General features: G+C 40.5%; 1 protein-coding gene across 1 annotated transcript in view; it reads left to right on the top strand.

The window, feature by feature from the left end:
* Nucleotides 1-282: 282 nt before the first annotated feature.
* Nucleotides 283-17,371, top strand: part of KLF13 (Kruppel like factor 13) — a 36,635-nt gene continuing 19,546 nt past the window's right edge. Inside the window, exon 1 of the mRNA XM_026856338.1 lies at nucleotides 283-1,050. Coding sequence (XP_026712139.1) covers nucleotides 513-1,050 — 538 coding nt within the window. The 5' untranslated portion in view covers nucleotides 283-512. The remainder of the gene's footprint in view (nucleotides 1,051-17,371) is intronic.

Here is a 17,371-nt window from a genome sequence, read left to right as displayed (position 1 = left end):
TTTCATTTGCGGGCGCTGCCCCGCGCCGCGCCCGCCCCGCCCCGCCCCGCCAACCTGAGCGGCGCAGGATGTGGCTCCGCGGTGACGTCAGGCCCAGATGTTCCCCAGGCCACGCCCCCGCAGGGGTCCGGGCGACTCCGAGGAGCGGTAACGGCGACAGCGTATTCTGCTGTCACAACGCAATGGAAGGGCCGGGGAGTCCGCATCCTTGTGTCGCTGCGTTCTCGAACAAACAGCGGTAATTCCTACTCCAAGCAACAAGCTGCCAGGGCCAGGATCTAGCTGCTCCCGCTGGACTACCAACGCCTTTTTGATTTAGGGACGAGCTGGGTGTGATCGTCATGAACAAAGTATGTTTTTGATGGCTGGGTAAATCAGCCTTTACTTCTACAAAGAGATCCTAAGAAAGAGAGAAAAGTCTGCTCGCATCATTTTTTAAAAAGGGAAAGAGCAGTGTTGTGGGTGGGTTTTTTCCCCCCTTCTCTTTGGATTTCTTTATAAACTTACAAAAAATGGCAACAGCAGCATATGTGGATCATTTTGCAGCAGAGTGCCTTGTTTCTATGTCCAGTCGTGCTGTTATCCACAGTCCCAAAGGGGAGACAGATCCCCAACCTGATGCAGCAATACCTCCTTCATCAAATGAAGATAAGCGGGAAGTCAGAGAAACCGGGAAAGACAATGGATCATCATTACTTGTGGTAGCCAGCATTTTAGCAGATCTCAACCAGCATGTCCCAAACTCACCTGCTCTAAAGATGGAGAAAACGGACACCTTCGATATCACAGAAGAGATACACATTTCTATTACTCCTCAGGAGTTTGGGGAAGAAAGTGTGTCTTCGGCTGGTAAGCGTGGAGGAGGAAGAGCAGCCACACCTACTAGCCTGGCTGCAGTAACTGAGCCAAGCCCCAGACAAAAGAACAAACGCCCGAGAAGCTGGACTGACCCTGGATCACCCCAGAAAAAGCACAAATGCCACTATGTGGGGTGTGAAAAAGTTTATGGCAAATCCTCCCATCTTAAAGCTCATCTAAGGACCCACACAGGTTAGTTATGATCCAGCCAGAGATTTATTTGTTATAGCTTGGTAACTGAAATGAATGTTGAAAAAAAAAAAAACCAACCCCAAACCAACCCAAACTTGTATTTGGCCACTATTATGGTTTCACCTTTCAGAACTCAAGCTTGGGAAAAACCAAACAACAACAAACACCCCCATCTCCCCCCCCGGGAATAAACCCTTACTGGGCATAGATTCAAAGCTAATGTTGCCCTTTTTTATGACTTAATGTCACAGGGAATGGCATGCGGGTTGTCTGTGTGGATTGTACCAAGCTGTAATTTTTAGCCTCTAGCCTTCTTGTTCGGTGCATGTTCTACTTCCCTTTCCAATGCTTCTTACCCTCCCCCCATCTACTTTTTCCTACCCCATGCGCCTGTCAGCACCTTTATACCAGCTTCACTTCCCATGCAAGCATCAATAGTCTTGATACGTTAAAATGAAATGTTCTAGAGGCACCTGACTGCCTGCGTGTCTGTTTCTTTCTTTAGCAGACACTTGTGTGAAAGCTAGAGTAGGCAGGAAAGCAGATGAGAGGCTGAACATGAGTCACAAGGAGGCATTAATTGTAAGTGTAGAGAGAGGAGGACATGGGCAGTCTCAAAAAAGCTTTTGGCAGCTGGGTAAAACTGATTTAAAAACAAAACACATTTGAATGCAACCACTAACTTGTTCTGATCAGTGTTCAGTGTTTACTTCTTGGTGAAGACTTCTCTGACCACATTTTGTTGCTATTGTAATTTATGAGACACAGAAAAGAGTGGAGGTCTCAGAAGCACGGTGGAAGTTATGCACTGAGAGTAGTAGGAGGGCCATCTTGAAACAGGCCCCAGGACTTGCCAGACCTCGTGCCTTGGCCTGGTGCTGGGGAACAGGATGGCTTCCAGTCAGACGACCACACTCGGCTGAGGGCACCGATCACAGTGCATATGGCAAGGCTCCACACCAACTACAGCAGGCTTGTGCAAGCTGTTCCACTGAGTAATTTCAGACAACAAATTAGTTTACTGAGATCAATGGTAGGTTCACTTACAAAAAGCATTAAGATCCTCAGAAATGAACATGACTTAATGACTCTTGAACAGCCTCACCCACACCGGCCATACCTCTTCAGGGTGCCTTCAGCTTTCCCTGCTGCCTTCCTGAGATAAAGCAAGAGCCCTTCTAAATGGAGGGTATGTTTTGCTCTCCGCGAGAGAGAAGAAAGCCCGATCGAGTTTGAGCATATGGATGAACAATTCCCTGTGCGGCACAGCCAAAGGAACAGCGTGTTCCTGGCACCCCAGGCAGCCTGCCCTGCTTTGCACTGTGTAACTGCTTTTTGCCTCTTTGGGAGTAATGCAGAAAAGGTGCTTCCACTTGGCTTGCAGGGAGTTGTCTCCGTTAATTTTCAGTTCTTTTGCTTTCTTATTTCTGGCATTTACCATTGTCCTAAAAGTGAGAGATAAATTTAGCAATGTTTCTGGGCTCCCAAACCAACTAGAGACCAAGAAGAGGAACTCCTGTGCCTGATAAAGAGAGGAGGGCTGGGCCATACCCGCCCTCCGGGGAGAGGAGAGGGAGGGAAGGCCGGTGGGGAGTGTCGCTCCGGGCTGCCGCCGGAGCCGAGTCATTCGGGGACGCTGGCTTGCCTCCAAGTTCTCTGTTTTTTTTTCCTTTCCTCCATTTTTTTTTTTTAACTCTTAATTTCCTGTATTTTTTCCAGGTCTGTAGCGTTTAATTGGTTATTGCTATAGCTGATGGCACTGAGGGAAGAGAGTGTGCGTGTCTGTGAGAGCTATAGTAGAAGCAGGGAAGGGACTGGTTTTGCCTAGGAGTGGCAGCACCCTCGGGGTCTACAGCTTCTTTATTTTCTTGCGTCTCCAGTGTCTGTGTGGGAAGCTTTAAACAAAGCTGCCAAGTTTCCCTCCTCACTGGCAAGAGGTCTGTCTCTGTTTGGATTGAGTTTTAAACAGGCTTAAATGCCTCTTACAGAATGTTTTCAAAGGTGTTTGAATTTTTTCCTTTCTTGTGACAGGCTTGAAAAAAGTTTGTATGATACTAGGAGTTAAGCTAACAGAACAAGCGATGATTTCCAGGACTGGCAAATGTTTGTTTTTACAAACCACATAATGAGTTTTACTGATTTAGAACAAGGGGTTTGGGTCTCCTCTTCAGTAGTCCTGCAGTAATTAAGTAACATGCACACATCAGTCTGCCCATCTGTCAAATGGATAGGTTATTCACCTCACTAAGCAGTGGTGAAAGTGTTCCAAGTACACATGCAAGGTGCTTTAAACCTCTACTCCAGTAACCCCCAAACCTGTTTACTAAGAAGAAATCAAAAACTTACACTATGGAGTGAAGCTCCATCCATGTGCTGTATGTCTAGGTGGGCTGCTATTTAGGGGTGAACTGAAGGCTGAGAACAGTACTGCAGGCTAGAAGATACTGATAATAGTGCTAGAGATATTTGAATAGTGCGGTTTATGACCTGCTTTAGAAGTTGTTTGTCCTTGTCTGCTACTGTGCTCAGAAACTAAAGACTTTGCCATGCTTGAAGGACAGACTAGATAGTTGAACTTACAGTGTGGCAAAGAAATACAGAGCCTTCCAAGTATTACTGGGTCTAATCCAGCTGGAACTGTTTTCCAGCTGTTTGGTGCCCCGTGTGAAAATCTCCTGATAGTTACAGCCATATTTCAGTGCTCAAATGTCTAAAGCAAAAACCATAGTGCGGAAGATGCTAATTATCCTATTTAAAGCTGAAGAAACAAGATGGGACAGCCAAGGAGGCAGCATCTGCCTTTTGTCCTTAGGCCCTTGCTTCAAGTATACTGTTTAAGAGTGAAGTTTTCTATTAGAACATAATGTGCTAGAGCAATCCATAGTTTGTTATGTTTGGTACACTAGCGGTTAAGCTATCTCAGCCTTATGCATGCTTCATCTTTATTAAATTGACAAACCCTTGAACCAGGCAGAGAACATTAGTCACCAGAATCTTTGCTGTTCTCTCCAACAGCTTTCAAACCCTTCCCCTCCCCTTGTGTTTTTTTTTCATGTTTATGTTTTCCACCCTACTCTCTCACTGGATGTCCTGGAGTTTAACGTGATCATCAGCCACAAAGCCCTTGAAGTTTTAATGTTTACCAGAAGGTTATATTTAGTGTCAGTGGGTAGATGTCAAGTCCAAATTCTTTTCCACTGAGGTTCCTGTGAACCTCAGAAGCTGTGTTGTGATCCACAGATGAAGCACCCTGTTTCTCCCAAGCTATATTGATCCCATTGATGCAAAAATTTCACTGGCACACAAGTTTTAAAAATCCTCTCCACTCTGGAGAAAATTTCTAAGCACAAAGGATTTCCAGAAAAAGTCAAATAAACTATTTACATGACAAAGTTCTCCTTCCTCTAAGCAGGTTTTCAGCACAGGGTCACTAGGAAGGTTTTGAAGTTCTCTGGTCACTACGAACTAGTTTGTCTCCTTTGATGCACCAGTGGTAAGAGTGACAGTGCAGAGGCTAGTAGCCTTCTACAGGCTACAACCTCCTAAAGCATTGTCCAGGACAGCTATGTTCTGAGAGATTGTAGAGTGCCCCAAACTTAGTGCATTATAATACATATTTATACGCAGAGAAAAACTGTCTGGATTTTGGGTAGGGGTCACAAGAATCCTATCTATTGCAGATCCTGAACCCACCACACTGTGACCTCTCAAGCTTTTAGCCATCTTCATTAACATGCTGTCATGAATGCAGAGAAAGCACAAAAGAAACCTTCATTTAATTCAGTTGAAATGGCCTAAACTTACTAATTCTACTCACTAAGCAGTACATCATAACACAGAAACAGTGTTTCAATCATTAGAATTAAATGTGTTTGCACAAATTGGCATAAGCTGGGGGCACCAGTCTTAGTCTGGAGTCTTACAGTGAAGAGTCTTGCAGTGAAACAAACCTGGGGGCCAGGTGGTTTAACAGTGGCTCCTCTGTACTGTTGCTAAACCAACTGTCTTCTATATGGCTGTTGGGACACAGGAAGAAGAGAAGGCCATCCTAATTACATTATCCTTGCTCACAGCTGTTAGGTTAGGACTCATTCCGTAGAAAGTGGTCAAGACCTTTGTTGGTGTCTAGCTAGCAGAGTGAGCTTAGGTTTGAGACTGTATTCGGACTGCTTAACCTTGCAGTTACAGAGGGTATGTTATTTGGGATCAGTTGTTCTTTTTAGTCTAACCCTTATTCATTAAATATTAGCTGAATCAAAATAAATAGGAAAGACTGATTCATTTCCATTCACTTGTAAAGAAATTTCCATTTCTTTCCATTAAATCTCTATAATCACATTTTTGAGGACTTTAATAAACCCATATGAAAAAAGTTAGCTCTAAGCTTCTGTACCTGTTTTTCCCCCCAATGATTATACCTTGTTTCCCTAAGCAAAATTTTTTCTGATGACTTTATAATGGGGTATTTGAAGATAGGGAAATTCATAATGTATTTTGTCTTTGAAAGCAATCTGAGAAATAAAGCAATCAGACCTCACTGTGACAAGCATGACAACAGCAGAACGATTAGGCTGGACAAACTGGAGTAGTATTTGGCCAGTGTTTACATTGGTAAAAAGGCCTTTATATAAAGTACAGATAGTACTTTTTAAACAGAAGGTTGTTTTTCACTTCCAGTTCTAGTACATTTGATTTGCTCTGTTCAAAAATGCAGTAGTAAAGCACAACTTCTTTGAAGTTGGTCTGAATCAAGATGCTACCTGTGTGCATGTGAAGAAATTGTTTAACCAATGTAAGGAAAAGCAAGTTCACAAGAAAGTTTATCTTCTATTTTAGCATCTGGCAATTACCAGAAATGTAGCTGGCTCAGGTTTCCTTTAGCTTGCCTGTAGGCACACAGTGACTCTAGAAGGGGTATACATGCATGTATGTAGCAAGTGGGCGTGTGTAGCAAAGCATGTGTTTGTGAGGACCCAAGCCTTTGCAGGAGAAGATTACAAGAGGAGAAACTTAATCTTATGCCTCCTGTGTCTCTTGAGAGACAGAGAGAAACAGGGCTGCAGATTGCTCTTGTGTAGAGGGGGATGAAGTGAGTGGGTACTGCTCATTCAATCCATCCTCTGAGCTGCCAGTTGGGCTGTTCTGGATGCCAGGACTGGATGGGAAGCTGCACCCGCCTCTGAACAGGATGCCAGGGGTAACTGGCAAGGCCCTTCCCCAATGCTGATTTCCCACAAGCAAGAGTACAGACTAAGAGAATTCAGCCCTCTACATGTTGCTCAGCAATTTCAGTTTTAGGGGCTGGGCCTCCTGTTCTTGACTTCGTTTAAAACTTAGAAACAGCTACCTGGCTGTATGTGCTTAACGCACTACCATTAGCATACACCCAGATTACTGAAAAGCTCCAGGGTGCCTCCAGGTCCTTGTGTCTCCTAGTGCTTTTCTGCTACCTTCCACCTCCTCTCTTTGCTGAATGCATCAAAATCTCTTCTCTAAGGTTTTTCTCTGAGGCAGGCTCATAATGGTAGCTTTAGGACAGCTTCAAATGCCTGCCTCGTGAAACAGTTGTCTTTCCAGCCTAAACCATAATCATTCTTTCTCACTGTTAAATAGTTCAGCCATCTGCTCCTACATTTTTCTGAAGTCTTTTAATAAGCCTGTATTTAAAAAAAAAATAAATACAAACCTGCAAAGCATTGTTGTTTGCTCTGAAAGAGCTCTGCAACTCTTTTTTTTACTTCCTCTAAGAAAGTTTCAACACATTAAAAAAAGGAGTCAGTTGAAAACATAAACCAGCAGCTTAATTTACAGCCCTGCCTAAGCCCTCACCATAACACACAATTCCAAAGAATAGTTACTAGTTAAAAGCATTGATCCTAAGCCTAGATCAAATAGTCCGTACACACTGAAGATAACAAGTAGTATATATGCTATAAGTCTATTAATGTTAAAAAATCTTTGAAATAAGCACAGAACGTAAATTTCTTAAAGGAGTAAGCAAATGTTAAAACTTACCTATTTCAAAAGGAGCTGAAGTCAGGAAGAAAGACAGACCTAGTCCCACTCACTCTTTTTTACCTGATTCAGTTAGTTCAGCTGCAAAAGAATTAGTGTTAGATTGGTTGCATGGAGAATACAGCTGGCTGACAACATACTTACCACACATTGAGTAGTATCAGCTGCTTGAGAGAACTAAATCTTGTGATTATTAAACAGGTTTTTCTGTGACAGGCTTCTCTTCCCTTCCTTTCTCTCCAGTCTTTACAGAGATATTAATCATGCAGGAGTCACAGAAATAAAGCTTCTGATAACAATTAACAGTTTAGGTATTATAAGTAAAAAGCCTTTAAAGCAAAGCTGTATTTATCATTGCCATAACTGTGATGAAGTGAGGGTCTACTGTGAAAAACACCCTGTCTTGTTTTTCCCTCTTCACCATTGTCTTTGAAACAGGTATAATCAGCACTGGCTAAATAGTCTCCATAATTTTTCTGCACTTTTCCTGTTTGCATTTGCTGAGTGAGGAGGGAAGAGGAAGATGACAATCTGTTTAAAAGACAAATGAGCATTGCTTTGAATCTAAGGGGACGCAAATGGTTGTGTTGAGCTGAAACGCACTCAATAAAGCAGGAAAAAGAAATGTACAGGAAAAAAAAAGAATCAATTTGTGACTTCCACAGTTCTTTGGAAATCAAATTTTGCTGACACCGAGACAGTTTTATTGAGACAAGTTGGCAATGAGTTGCCAGCCTGTGATCTTACTGTAGGTGAGCAGAGAGTAATTAACAAAAAATATCCCAACTACAGTATGGCTGTTTCAGTCAACATCATTCACAGAATACAGTGTTCAGGGACTGCCTTTCCTGCAGGGTGAAAACTTTGGGTATCTAGTGGAAAATCAGGAACTTCACAGAATGCTCTTTTCACAAACCATCTTCCTTGTAGCATGGAGATGGTACTCAGGTCCAGTGTAATGAGGATGAATCACCTTCCAGTTGTTTTCCTCATCCTAGACACTGGTAGCAGCACTTTCCTTCTCAGTAGCAAGACCTATGTCTTACAGATAGTCTGGAGTAAATCAGCAGAGAATCTTTTAAATGAATGGATGATTGCAGTTGATAGCTGTGTTTGTATTAGAAATCAATCACAGCCTTATGGAAAAAGTGTTCTGAATGATCCATAGATTTTTCTGCAGTGGCACATGTTTTTCTACAGGACACTGGAAAGTATTTGTGTGTGACATAAATTGTGCATAAAAAAATCTTGCTAAACTAGAGTTCTTTATGAAACAAACTCACAATTGGATTTAATCTGAAAAGAAGGAACCTTTGACCATTTAAAATACAACTGTTGCATTGTGTTATTGTCTGGCTGAACAAGGTTATGGCACGTCCAAGAGCAGAATCCTGGAACTTGTTTATATTGGACATGTGGTTTCTAGATCTGCTTTATAAGTTAAGCACGTTCCAGCTTCTCCCCTGCCCCCTTCCAGTCTTGGATCAGCTGTTTGGAAATCAGTGCTGACAGAACCAAAAAAGTACTCTGCTGTTCAAATGCAGGACAACCTTTGAAGGGTCTTTTCTGTAGAGTTTCTATAGGTATACTTTTTTTCCTTTGTTACTCACTTGGCTTTTATTAGGTAGATTCGCATGGGCAGTGAGATCATTATCTTGCTGTGTTCAGTTTAACAATAGCTAGACAATGTGGGTTATTTAAGTACAGGCACTGAAGTCAGACACACATATCCTGTATTTTTCAGGTTTTGCAGATTCAGCAGATCTTACAGGGCCTCCACTTAATATAAAAGAAAACTTTCTAAAAGTTCAGAGTGTCACTGTTGTAGTTACTGGTAAAAAATGACCTCAGAAGCTTTTTTGCAGCCCTAACATAAAAAGCATTTACTAACCAGAAACTTGGCACAAGTCAAATAGTATTAAAGTAAGCATATCCTGAAATGACCTCCAATGCAAGGAAAAGATTTTCTGTAATCAGTTACAGCACTTTTGTAGTGCTCTCAGGAATTACAGGCAAAATATTTGTGACTGGCTATCTGTTGACATTGCAGTCAATGGATCAATAAATTATTTAGATTTATTGCACACTGTATTTATGCCAGATTGCTCTCTGTTATTCGGTTGTAAGTTATATGAGTTCTTGGAATAGAGGCACCTGAAAAATTCACGAGAGAGCATTGTGTTGCTGCTACGCGTTTGCAGCTTTCCATCTGCTTTGGTTCTGCAGCCAGCTGGAGTATTCCTGGACAGCAAATACACAAGCAGAATGGGTATGCTGGATCCGGAGCCTTTACTGCCTTCAACAGTAGCTTTTAAAACTGGTCAAGGAGAGAGGCAGAAATGTTAACCGTATAGTTCCAGAGTAAGACCAGCTGAGGTACAGCAGCCAAAAAGGATGTAGTGAGCTTTGTAAACTAAACAGCTGTCAGTATTTCCACTAGAGGAACTTACAATGGAGCCAGCTGAGATGGGTTAGAACATGACGGCCTAGTCCATCTTCAGATGTTTCCTGCAAAGTTTTGCTGAAATGGTGAGCTCTTTGATAATAGATCCGAGAGATATTTGTTTTACAATTTGGAGGTAAGGAAATGAAATAACATTGGTACAAATTTACATACTAGACTGCGGCTTTATAGAGTCTTGTAAAATCTCACAGTGCATATGGGACTTTCCTGCATTCTTAATCTGGTAGTTTGGGATTCTGCTGTAAGAAATATGAACAGGGATGCCACTAAAATCTCACTGAACCACAGACTTATTCTTGTCACATATTGTAGGGACTTAATGAATTTAAATTTGCAATTTCTTTTAAATGCCAGCAGGACTTCAGACTGGCATTAATACATAATTGCCTTGGCAGTTTTTGATTGTTTTGGCAATTGATATATTTTCCAAGACCAATGTAAATTGTATGCAGCTTTCTTACGCATGCATGTGAGAGACTCTTAATAGAGCACTGAAAGCCCCTCATAAGTCAATGGAAATTTCCATTTGGTGTATCTATGTCCATACAAGCAGTGCCAATAGAATGTTGGCAGATGGCTATTATTATTGCATAACAAATCCAGGGTGTATTTGCAAAGTATGTTTTTTAAATTTTCAGAACATGGACAAAACAAAACTGAATTTCTTAGATACCCCAAAGGATTCCATCTCTGGCCAGGATTCTCACTGATACATTTTTTACCCTTTGTGCAGAGATGTATTTGCACCTTCCAGTTCCCCCAACTCTCATCATTCTGGGAAAATACTGAATTCTTCTCACTAATGTTTTAGAAACAGGCTTTCTCACTCAGCTTGGCAACATATGCACTAAGTTCTAGCTTAAATAGAAATGTATGAGCAAAATCATGAGCAACCAGAAAAGCAAATGCTTTGGAATTTATAGATGTCCTTACATAGTATTATTAGCATAAATACACCCATAAGAAAGGATTAAAAAGCTCATTTTTTTTCAACAAACAGCTGAAAAGATGTAGAATTTGGTCATGGGACAAAGTCATTCTGTAGCATATAGATGCTATGGTGTGGATTTAATAGGATCACTTTTACTTCAAGCTGTATGGTATGAGAGATAAGACTAGCTAATCACCTACCCCTTGTCTTAAAAAAAAATCTGACACTGTCCCTAATAAGGAAACATATATATATTTTAAGCACAGAATTTTGTGTTTCATTTAGAAAGAAGCCACTTCTCCCTACCACCGGCACATACAGTGAGCATTGCATTGATAATAAACATAAAAATGCTTTTGTGCACAGTTTAAGATCACTTATGGTGAACCTTAACTGATTCTGTCCATCCTCATGTGCTGGTGAGGCTTTGAAAGGGGAATAGGGCAGCTGTGAGGTGGATTAACTCATCATTACTCAAATAGTGGGACATGCTGCCTGAAGGGAGGATTCTCCCTCTCCCCACTCACTATCTCCAGCTCTTACCTGTTCTGCAGCATAGCTGATACTGTTGTAAAGAAGTTTTCAAATGGCAGATAGGTATCATAGCTACTCAAGTTTGTAGAGGGCCTGAAACAGTAACTTTAAGAAGAGAAATGTCTCAGTTCATAACAGTGAGCTTTAACAGATGCTACTGATGGTATTTTAGAGGTTTGGCATATATCTGTAGTATTCAGCCCTATTACCTTCCGTTCAGCTTCATCTGTGGTATAGATCCCACATAATCTGTAAACTCTTAACTCCAGAGAACAACTGAAGAGAATTATGATATTTGCACCGTAAAAATCTGCTTAAAGCTCTTAAAGTAGAAGGAAACTGTACATGTGTATCACAACTCCTCTGTAATCCTGATAGGATAGTTTATGAAAGACCTGTAGAACCACAGATATACTAGTAGGAGTGTAGCTGGATGTTGTGGGAACACAATGCTACTCATGATTCATTCTACTATGGCTATATTCCACAGCTTGCTTAACATCTCATCTGCAAGTGAGTTCAGGTATCACACAAGATTGGGGTAATTATCCACACTGAAAGACTCTTACCATTTTTCTACATTTTCCTTCCAGCTTGAGTGAGTTTTGTTGTGTTGGCATCTCATCAGTCAGTGGGACAATACCATTAATGGCACCATGTCATTGACCAAATCTGACATGATTCAAGCCTGCATCTGTTCAGTCTTGGAGTTTAAATGTAGAAATCTAACTTCTGGGGAGCTGTTTTAATTCACAAGTCTCACTGGTAGCTTTCAGAGGATGAGATGGTCAGGCAGGTTATAGTGTCATCTTTGCTGTGCTCACTGAATTATACAACAGCTGTCACAACTGCTTTACCATGAACCTTGTCCTAGACTTCTACAACTCATAAATTGACAGATGAAATGTGTTTAGGAACGTGACTATCAGATATCTTACACTGTCTAAGGTAATAATTTCTGAAGCTCTCATCGGGTAATGCAGAGACAAAGCTGGAATGAGAAACACTGCTTGTCAAAGTACAGATGTTCAGCACCAGCATCTTCTAAGCAAAGTTTTGGGCAGTCCCCAAAGGGATTTTTTTAAAAAACAAACCAGAACATTTTGTCATGCTGTTTCTTACCCTACTGTCAGTAGATGGAATTGACCAATGTTTCTGGTAAGCAGTGTGCACTAAACAAACATATTTTCCCTCAAAGTGTAAAGTCTCTCCTGACTCATACCACAAGGTCCTAGATGGTGAAGGGCAGTTCATTTTTAGAGACTTTTTTCTAAACATTTTTTACTGGTGAAAAGCCATGTAGAACTCGCCTGTTTTCTCTGCATTTCTCTATGTGATGTTTTTGAGCAGCGTTGTCTCTGGAGAAAACACTATCACTGACCTTATCAAACCAGATTAATTCCTGTAATGATACACTAGTTTAAACCTACATTTTTCACTTGATACTTTTTTCTTCCCCATAATTTAAAATGAGATTGTTTAATAAGGTGCTGTTAATTTTTTGAAGTTCTAGGGCTCTATAACATGAAAAAGAAAAGTCATACTTCAGCTCTTTGACTTTCCTTGATAGGATAATAATAATGATTTGAGTACTTTGCCTCTCTCAGTCTAACACCAAACTTCTTAGTGAAAGAATCCTTCTCTTTTGTCCTTATCTTGACTAGTGCTCATACAGACTGTTTAGAGGAACATAACTCAGTTTTTGTATGCAGTAGACTACTCCCTTTTGAATGTACAAATCACTAGGTTATCTGTTGTCACTAAGGCAAAAATTGCTAATTTTTTGTTTTTCATTAAGAATCTAATAGGTTACAAAAAAGATCTGAGATAATGCTATCTGTTTGGTGCTTTGCTTCTGTAATGAATTCTTGGAAAAGCAGCTACACTTTCTGAGGATATATTATCAATACCCTGCTTTATGCTGCTAAGGTTAGCACTTGTGGGTGAGTTACAGTCTGTTTTGGAAAAACATAATACCTGTGCTGAACTTCTGCACGTATGTTTGCTTAAAGCTTCTTTCCATGAGCCAACTCTGGTCCTGTGTGTAGTGTACCCTTGGACATATCCAAGTTACACTTTCCATTTCTGTATTATACACTGTAAACTGGATATGACCACTGTTGTTTGCAAGAGACTCAAACTCATATGGTATAAGCTGTGTTTTTCTGGTGTAAGCATGAAAATTGCTTTCTTAGATGTTTAGATGAATTTCTTGCAGAAGGGCGAGGAATAGATATGATTGATACACTGGATGGGGTTTTTTTGAATGCTTTGGAGGAACTGAGCTCCACTCTCATTTGCAAAGAAATCCAAGTTACCACATAACTGTTTTCTCAACTAAATAGTTGTAAAGAAACTGTAACGTTCTCATGGGTGCTCTGCAAGTTCTGTGGTATTCCCTTTATGAAAAAAGTTATTGTGCTAGCGCACTTTTCATTTGAGTACATTCGTTTCGGTTTCAAGGACAAATATCATTAAGAACAACAGTAACTCCCACTGCACAACTGGTTTGCACTTGGAAATCAGACTACTTTTGTTTGTTTGTTTGTTTGTTTGTTTTTTAATCTAATGTTTTTTTTAAATATATAAATGGTCCTAAATTCCTGAGTCAAGCTTGTGTTTGACTTGCTGATTATAAAACAGTTGCAGCTCCTCACCATCCATACAGAACTCCATTGTCGGTGAATACAGCAGTAGTCGGTGAATAATCAGCTGTAATCCTTCCAGCTTCTGTGTTACTTTGTGTGTGGACATTCCTTGTGTCCAGTTCCTTCTCCTGTATATTAAGGCATGGGAACAGGTCCTAGCTGCCTCACCCAGAGTGGTGAATTTATTCTCTCAACAGCATTTACAGCCTTGAGTAATAGAACAAAGCGGATACACTGAAAAGGTGATTTACAAATGTGCATCTATGAGCATGCAGACAGCATTGTGTATACAACTTTACAGTGCTGAGGTTACGTATCTTCTGCAAAAAAATGGTAAACACATACTTGTTTGTGTGCAGTGTAATGATGTATAATTTTTCCTAAGATTGAAGATTTTATCTTATTTGGGCATTATTCACAAGAGTAACAATCCTAAACGTGAGCTGTAAAAACTGTTCTTTTCAAAAGAAAGTAGAAACAAGTTTCAAAGAATTGGCTGAAATTCAAGGTCAAAGTACTTCGTGCATCACGTCTTTTGCAGGAATAATAAACTGTCTGGCACTCTTAAGCTGCAGCAGCAATAGTCAGATCATCGCAATCCCCTGAAGCTAAGTCAGGATACAACACAGCTCATGAAGTTGCAATTCCTGTTTTCTTTAGTTTTATTTACAGTCAGACTGTTGTAACAGAATCTCCTGATTACTCAAGTTTATGAACCTTGCAGCTCTGCATACTGCAATTCCTGAATCCCAGCCCGACGAGACCCCTCATGGGTGCCAGAGTTGTGCTCAGTGGCAGCTAGGAATATGGACAGCTAGTCAGGTTCAAATCATTTGTAGTTCCCAGATTTAGGCTGAGACTGACTAAGAGCCCAAATGGAAATAAGAACAGGTGGGAACTTATATGATATTTTTCAAAATAAAAATTATGTCCTCTGCATAGGGTTTTGGAGCTCGCCTGCAGACTTACATGGCAGGGATATCTTTTAGAATTTCACAGTAACAGTTTTAAATAATGTGCGTTTCCTAGTCTGTTTCATAGAACTTTTCCATCACAGGAAGCTTCTCCTGAAAAATCTTTGGCCACAGTAAAATCCTGTATTTTGCAGTGTATTTCATTAGCCCCTGTGCTTTGGGCATCCAAAGTGTGGTCAACTAATGTCCTGCATATGCAAGGGAAAGGCGCACCATCTCAAAAAGCCAGAAAGGCCAGCAGGTTTCCTCTCGTCCAAAGGAGCAGGCCTATTAGAGAGTAGACCCGCTCACTTTTTAAATGAAGGAACATAGCAGAGCATGAATAAATGTGCCTGAGGCAGTAGTAATTTATGTTTAGGCAAGTAACAGGGATCTTTCTACTGCAACTTGTCTACCTTTATGGCAACTGCATTTTTCCATGATATGTATGACATGTAGAATTCAGAATCTCTGCTAAGGAATCACAGTAAAATAGTTTACATGTCAAGAGGCTTTCAAACTACTTATACAGAAGATGGTGACTGCTGGGCACCCTTCTAGCATGATTGGTATGTCTAAACCACATTCTGTAGTGAGGCGTAACTGGTTTTAATGCTAGACTGTTCTGTAAAGGCAGGCAATCAAGATGTTGGCGTGGCATGCAAGGGAAAACAGAGTTAAGAGTTGATAAAGAGGCTATGTATAATTCTGTAGATTTCAAAATAGGAAGGATGTTCCTTTCAAGACTGCTTTGGAAAAGGAAAGTATCGAAAGTAACAGTTCCTTTTGAAAAAAAAATACGGTTGATTTCTGTATGTGAGTACATGATGAGGTAGTCACTTCAAAAGTCTAGAGAGGTGTTTTGAAAGTTATATATACCAAGGTGCCCTTGACAAAGCTGTCTTTGAAATATGCACGTGTTCTACTTGAGATCATAGCTTTTCAGTTGTTTCACATCCAGCGTCATACTCAGATAATTGACTCCTGACTTGTACTCCTCCACAACCACACACTTCATTCATTCGTTTCCAGTACTCACCATGGCCCCTCTCCTACGCCATGACCCCACACGTCAGATGCAGCTGGTGAGGCTGGTCTCCCTAGTGACCCTGCAACCAGCTGTCTGCAAAATGATCTCAAAACATGGAGAGATCATGGGAGCTGAGCTGTACCTAGTGTGTGTTATACTGGGGGTGTTAATGCTCAGAGAAATGGTGCTCTGGCAGTGATGCTCCTCTGTTGCAGTCTAATAAAACATCCTCTCTTCTGTCACATGATGTACCTCCCACCATGTGACTTGTTGATGCCTGAAGTCTTGCAGGCTTAGGGAGGAGTTGCTTGGCAAGTCTAAGTAGTATTACTAAGGGAATCTCATTGCAATAACCAATAACCATTTTTTCTATTTTGCATAGAATATGGCCCAGGTGGTAATGCATGCCTTCAGAAATAGCTTGAGACTTTGAATAGGAGACTGATTTTTCAGAGAACTGAGTGTACATCCCGGCAGCTTCACTCCAGTGATTAAAACATTAAGACAGCCAAAAATAGAAGACAACCTAATCAGTGATAATTGTTGAAAAACTTCTCTTACTTATTTTCTGTATATATATGACAATGAGGCCTAGATGTGTTGTGCTTACAGACATTTGTAATTTTAAAGAACACACAGAAAAGACTGGAAACCAAGCTGAAACTAGAAAGGAGCAGGTATCTGGTGCTCTTTTTTTTTGATACAGCTGTGGTTAAAAGAGACCCATAGATGGGGAGGTGCAAAATAAACTGGGAAGGTATTGTCAGAATAGAACACATAAATGAGACTTGCAAGAATTGAGTGTTGAACCACAAATACTGTCTTTCTAAAAACTTGACCTGCTTTAAAAGAGAGCACATTAGAGTGCTCATAGAATCTGATTCCTTTATTGAAAGCAAAAATCTGAATCCTAGTTTAAACAGGAAGTGTGCCTTTACAATCTGGGAAGATTTTCTGAAGTGTATGCGATGGGTTTATTCATACCTTGAATGGTAGCTGCCTAGTGTCAAGCAACAGACTTACTGTTTGATTATCAGCCCATAAAACTACTTTCCAGAGCTGCCTGTTCCCTGAAGCTGGATACTTCATATGGTCTTTGGCTGATGCTGCTCATAAACTACTTCAGCACCACCTTGGTCTCTGGCACAACAATCAATCCAGAATGAGAATAAAAATAAAAGGAAATTCCCACTCCCTCTGTCCTCCATACAGTTGCAATAAACTCTCGGTATCAGATTTTCCACTCAGTTTTACAACTTTAGCTGTACTTATAGATGCTGAAGTCCTATGTTTCATGCATGCTGTGTTACTGTGAGGTTGTTGATTAAACAGTTCAAAAGTTCACAAAGAGACATTTCACAGTTACAGCCAAAGACAACTGTACTAACTTCTGTTTGCTTGGCTTCTAGCAAAATGAAATCTCATCCTGTCCCCAAATCCTGGGAGATGCTGTGCACATAAAATGTCATAACTTACCCACAATGTCTATTCATGCCAAAGTATGTGGACTTCAGTTGGAGGCAGATGACATTTAACATATTTTAGAATTCAGATAAATAAAGTACAGGTTTCAGTTTAGATGAACAATCCTTTAGTCTGTTATTTTGCATAGCAGGACAACCTTTCGTTAATTTGATAAGCTGTGCTTTTACAAGCACTTTTCTGTTTTTAGTAGAATAGAATAATAAAAAAATCATTGATATGTCAACAGAGAAAAGACTGATTCATGGGGTCATATGATTCTTT

The sequence above is a fragment of the Athene cunicularia genome (genome assembly GCF_003259725.1).
Source record: "Athene cunicularia isolate RWA chromosome 10 unlocalized genomic scaffold, athCun1 chr10_part1, whole genome shotgun sequence".
Taxonomy (NCBI): domain Eukaryota; kingdom Metazoa; phylum Chordata; class Aves; order Strigiformes; family Strigidae; genus Athene; species Athene cunicularia.
Note: the sequence above shows the minus strand (reverse complement) of the source record. Positions and strands in the feature narration are given on the sequence as shown.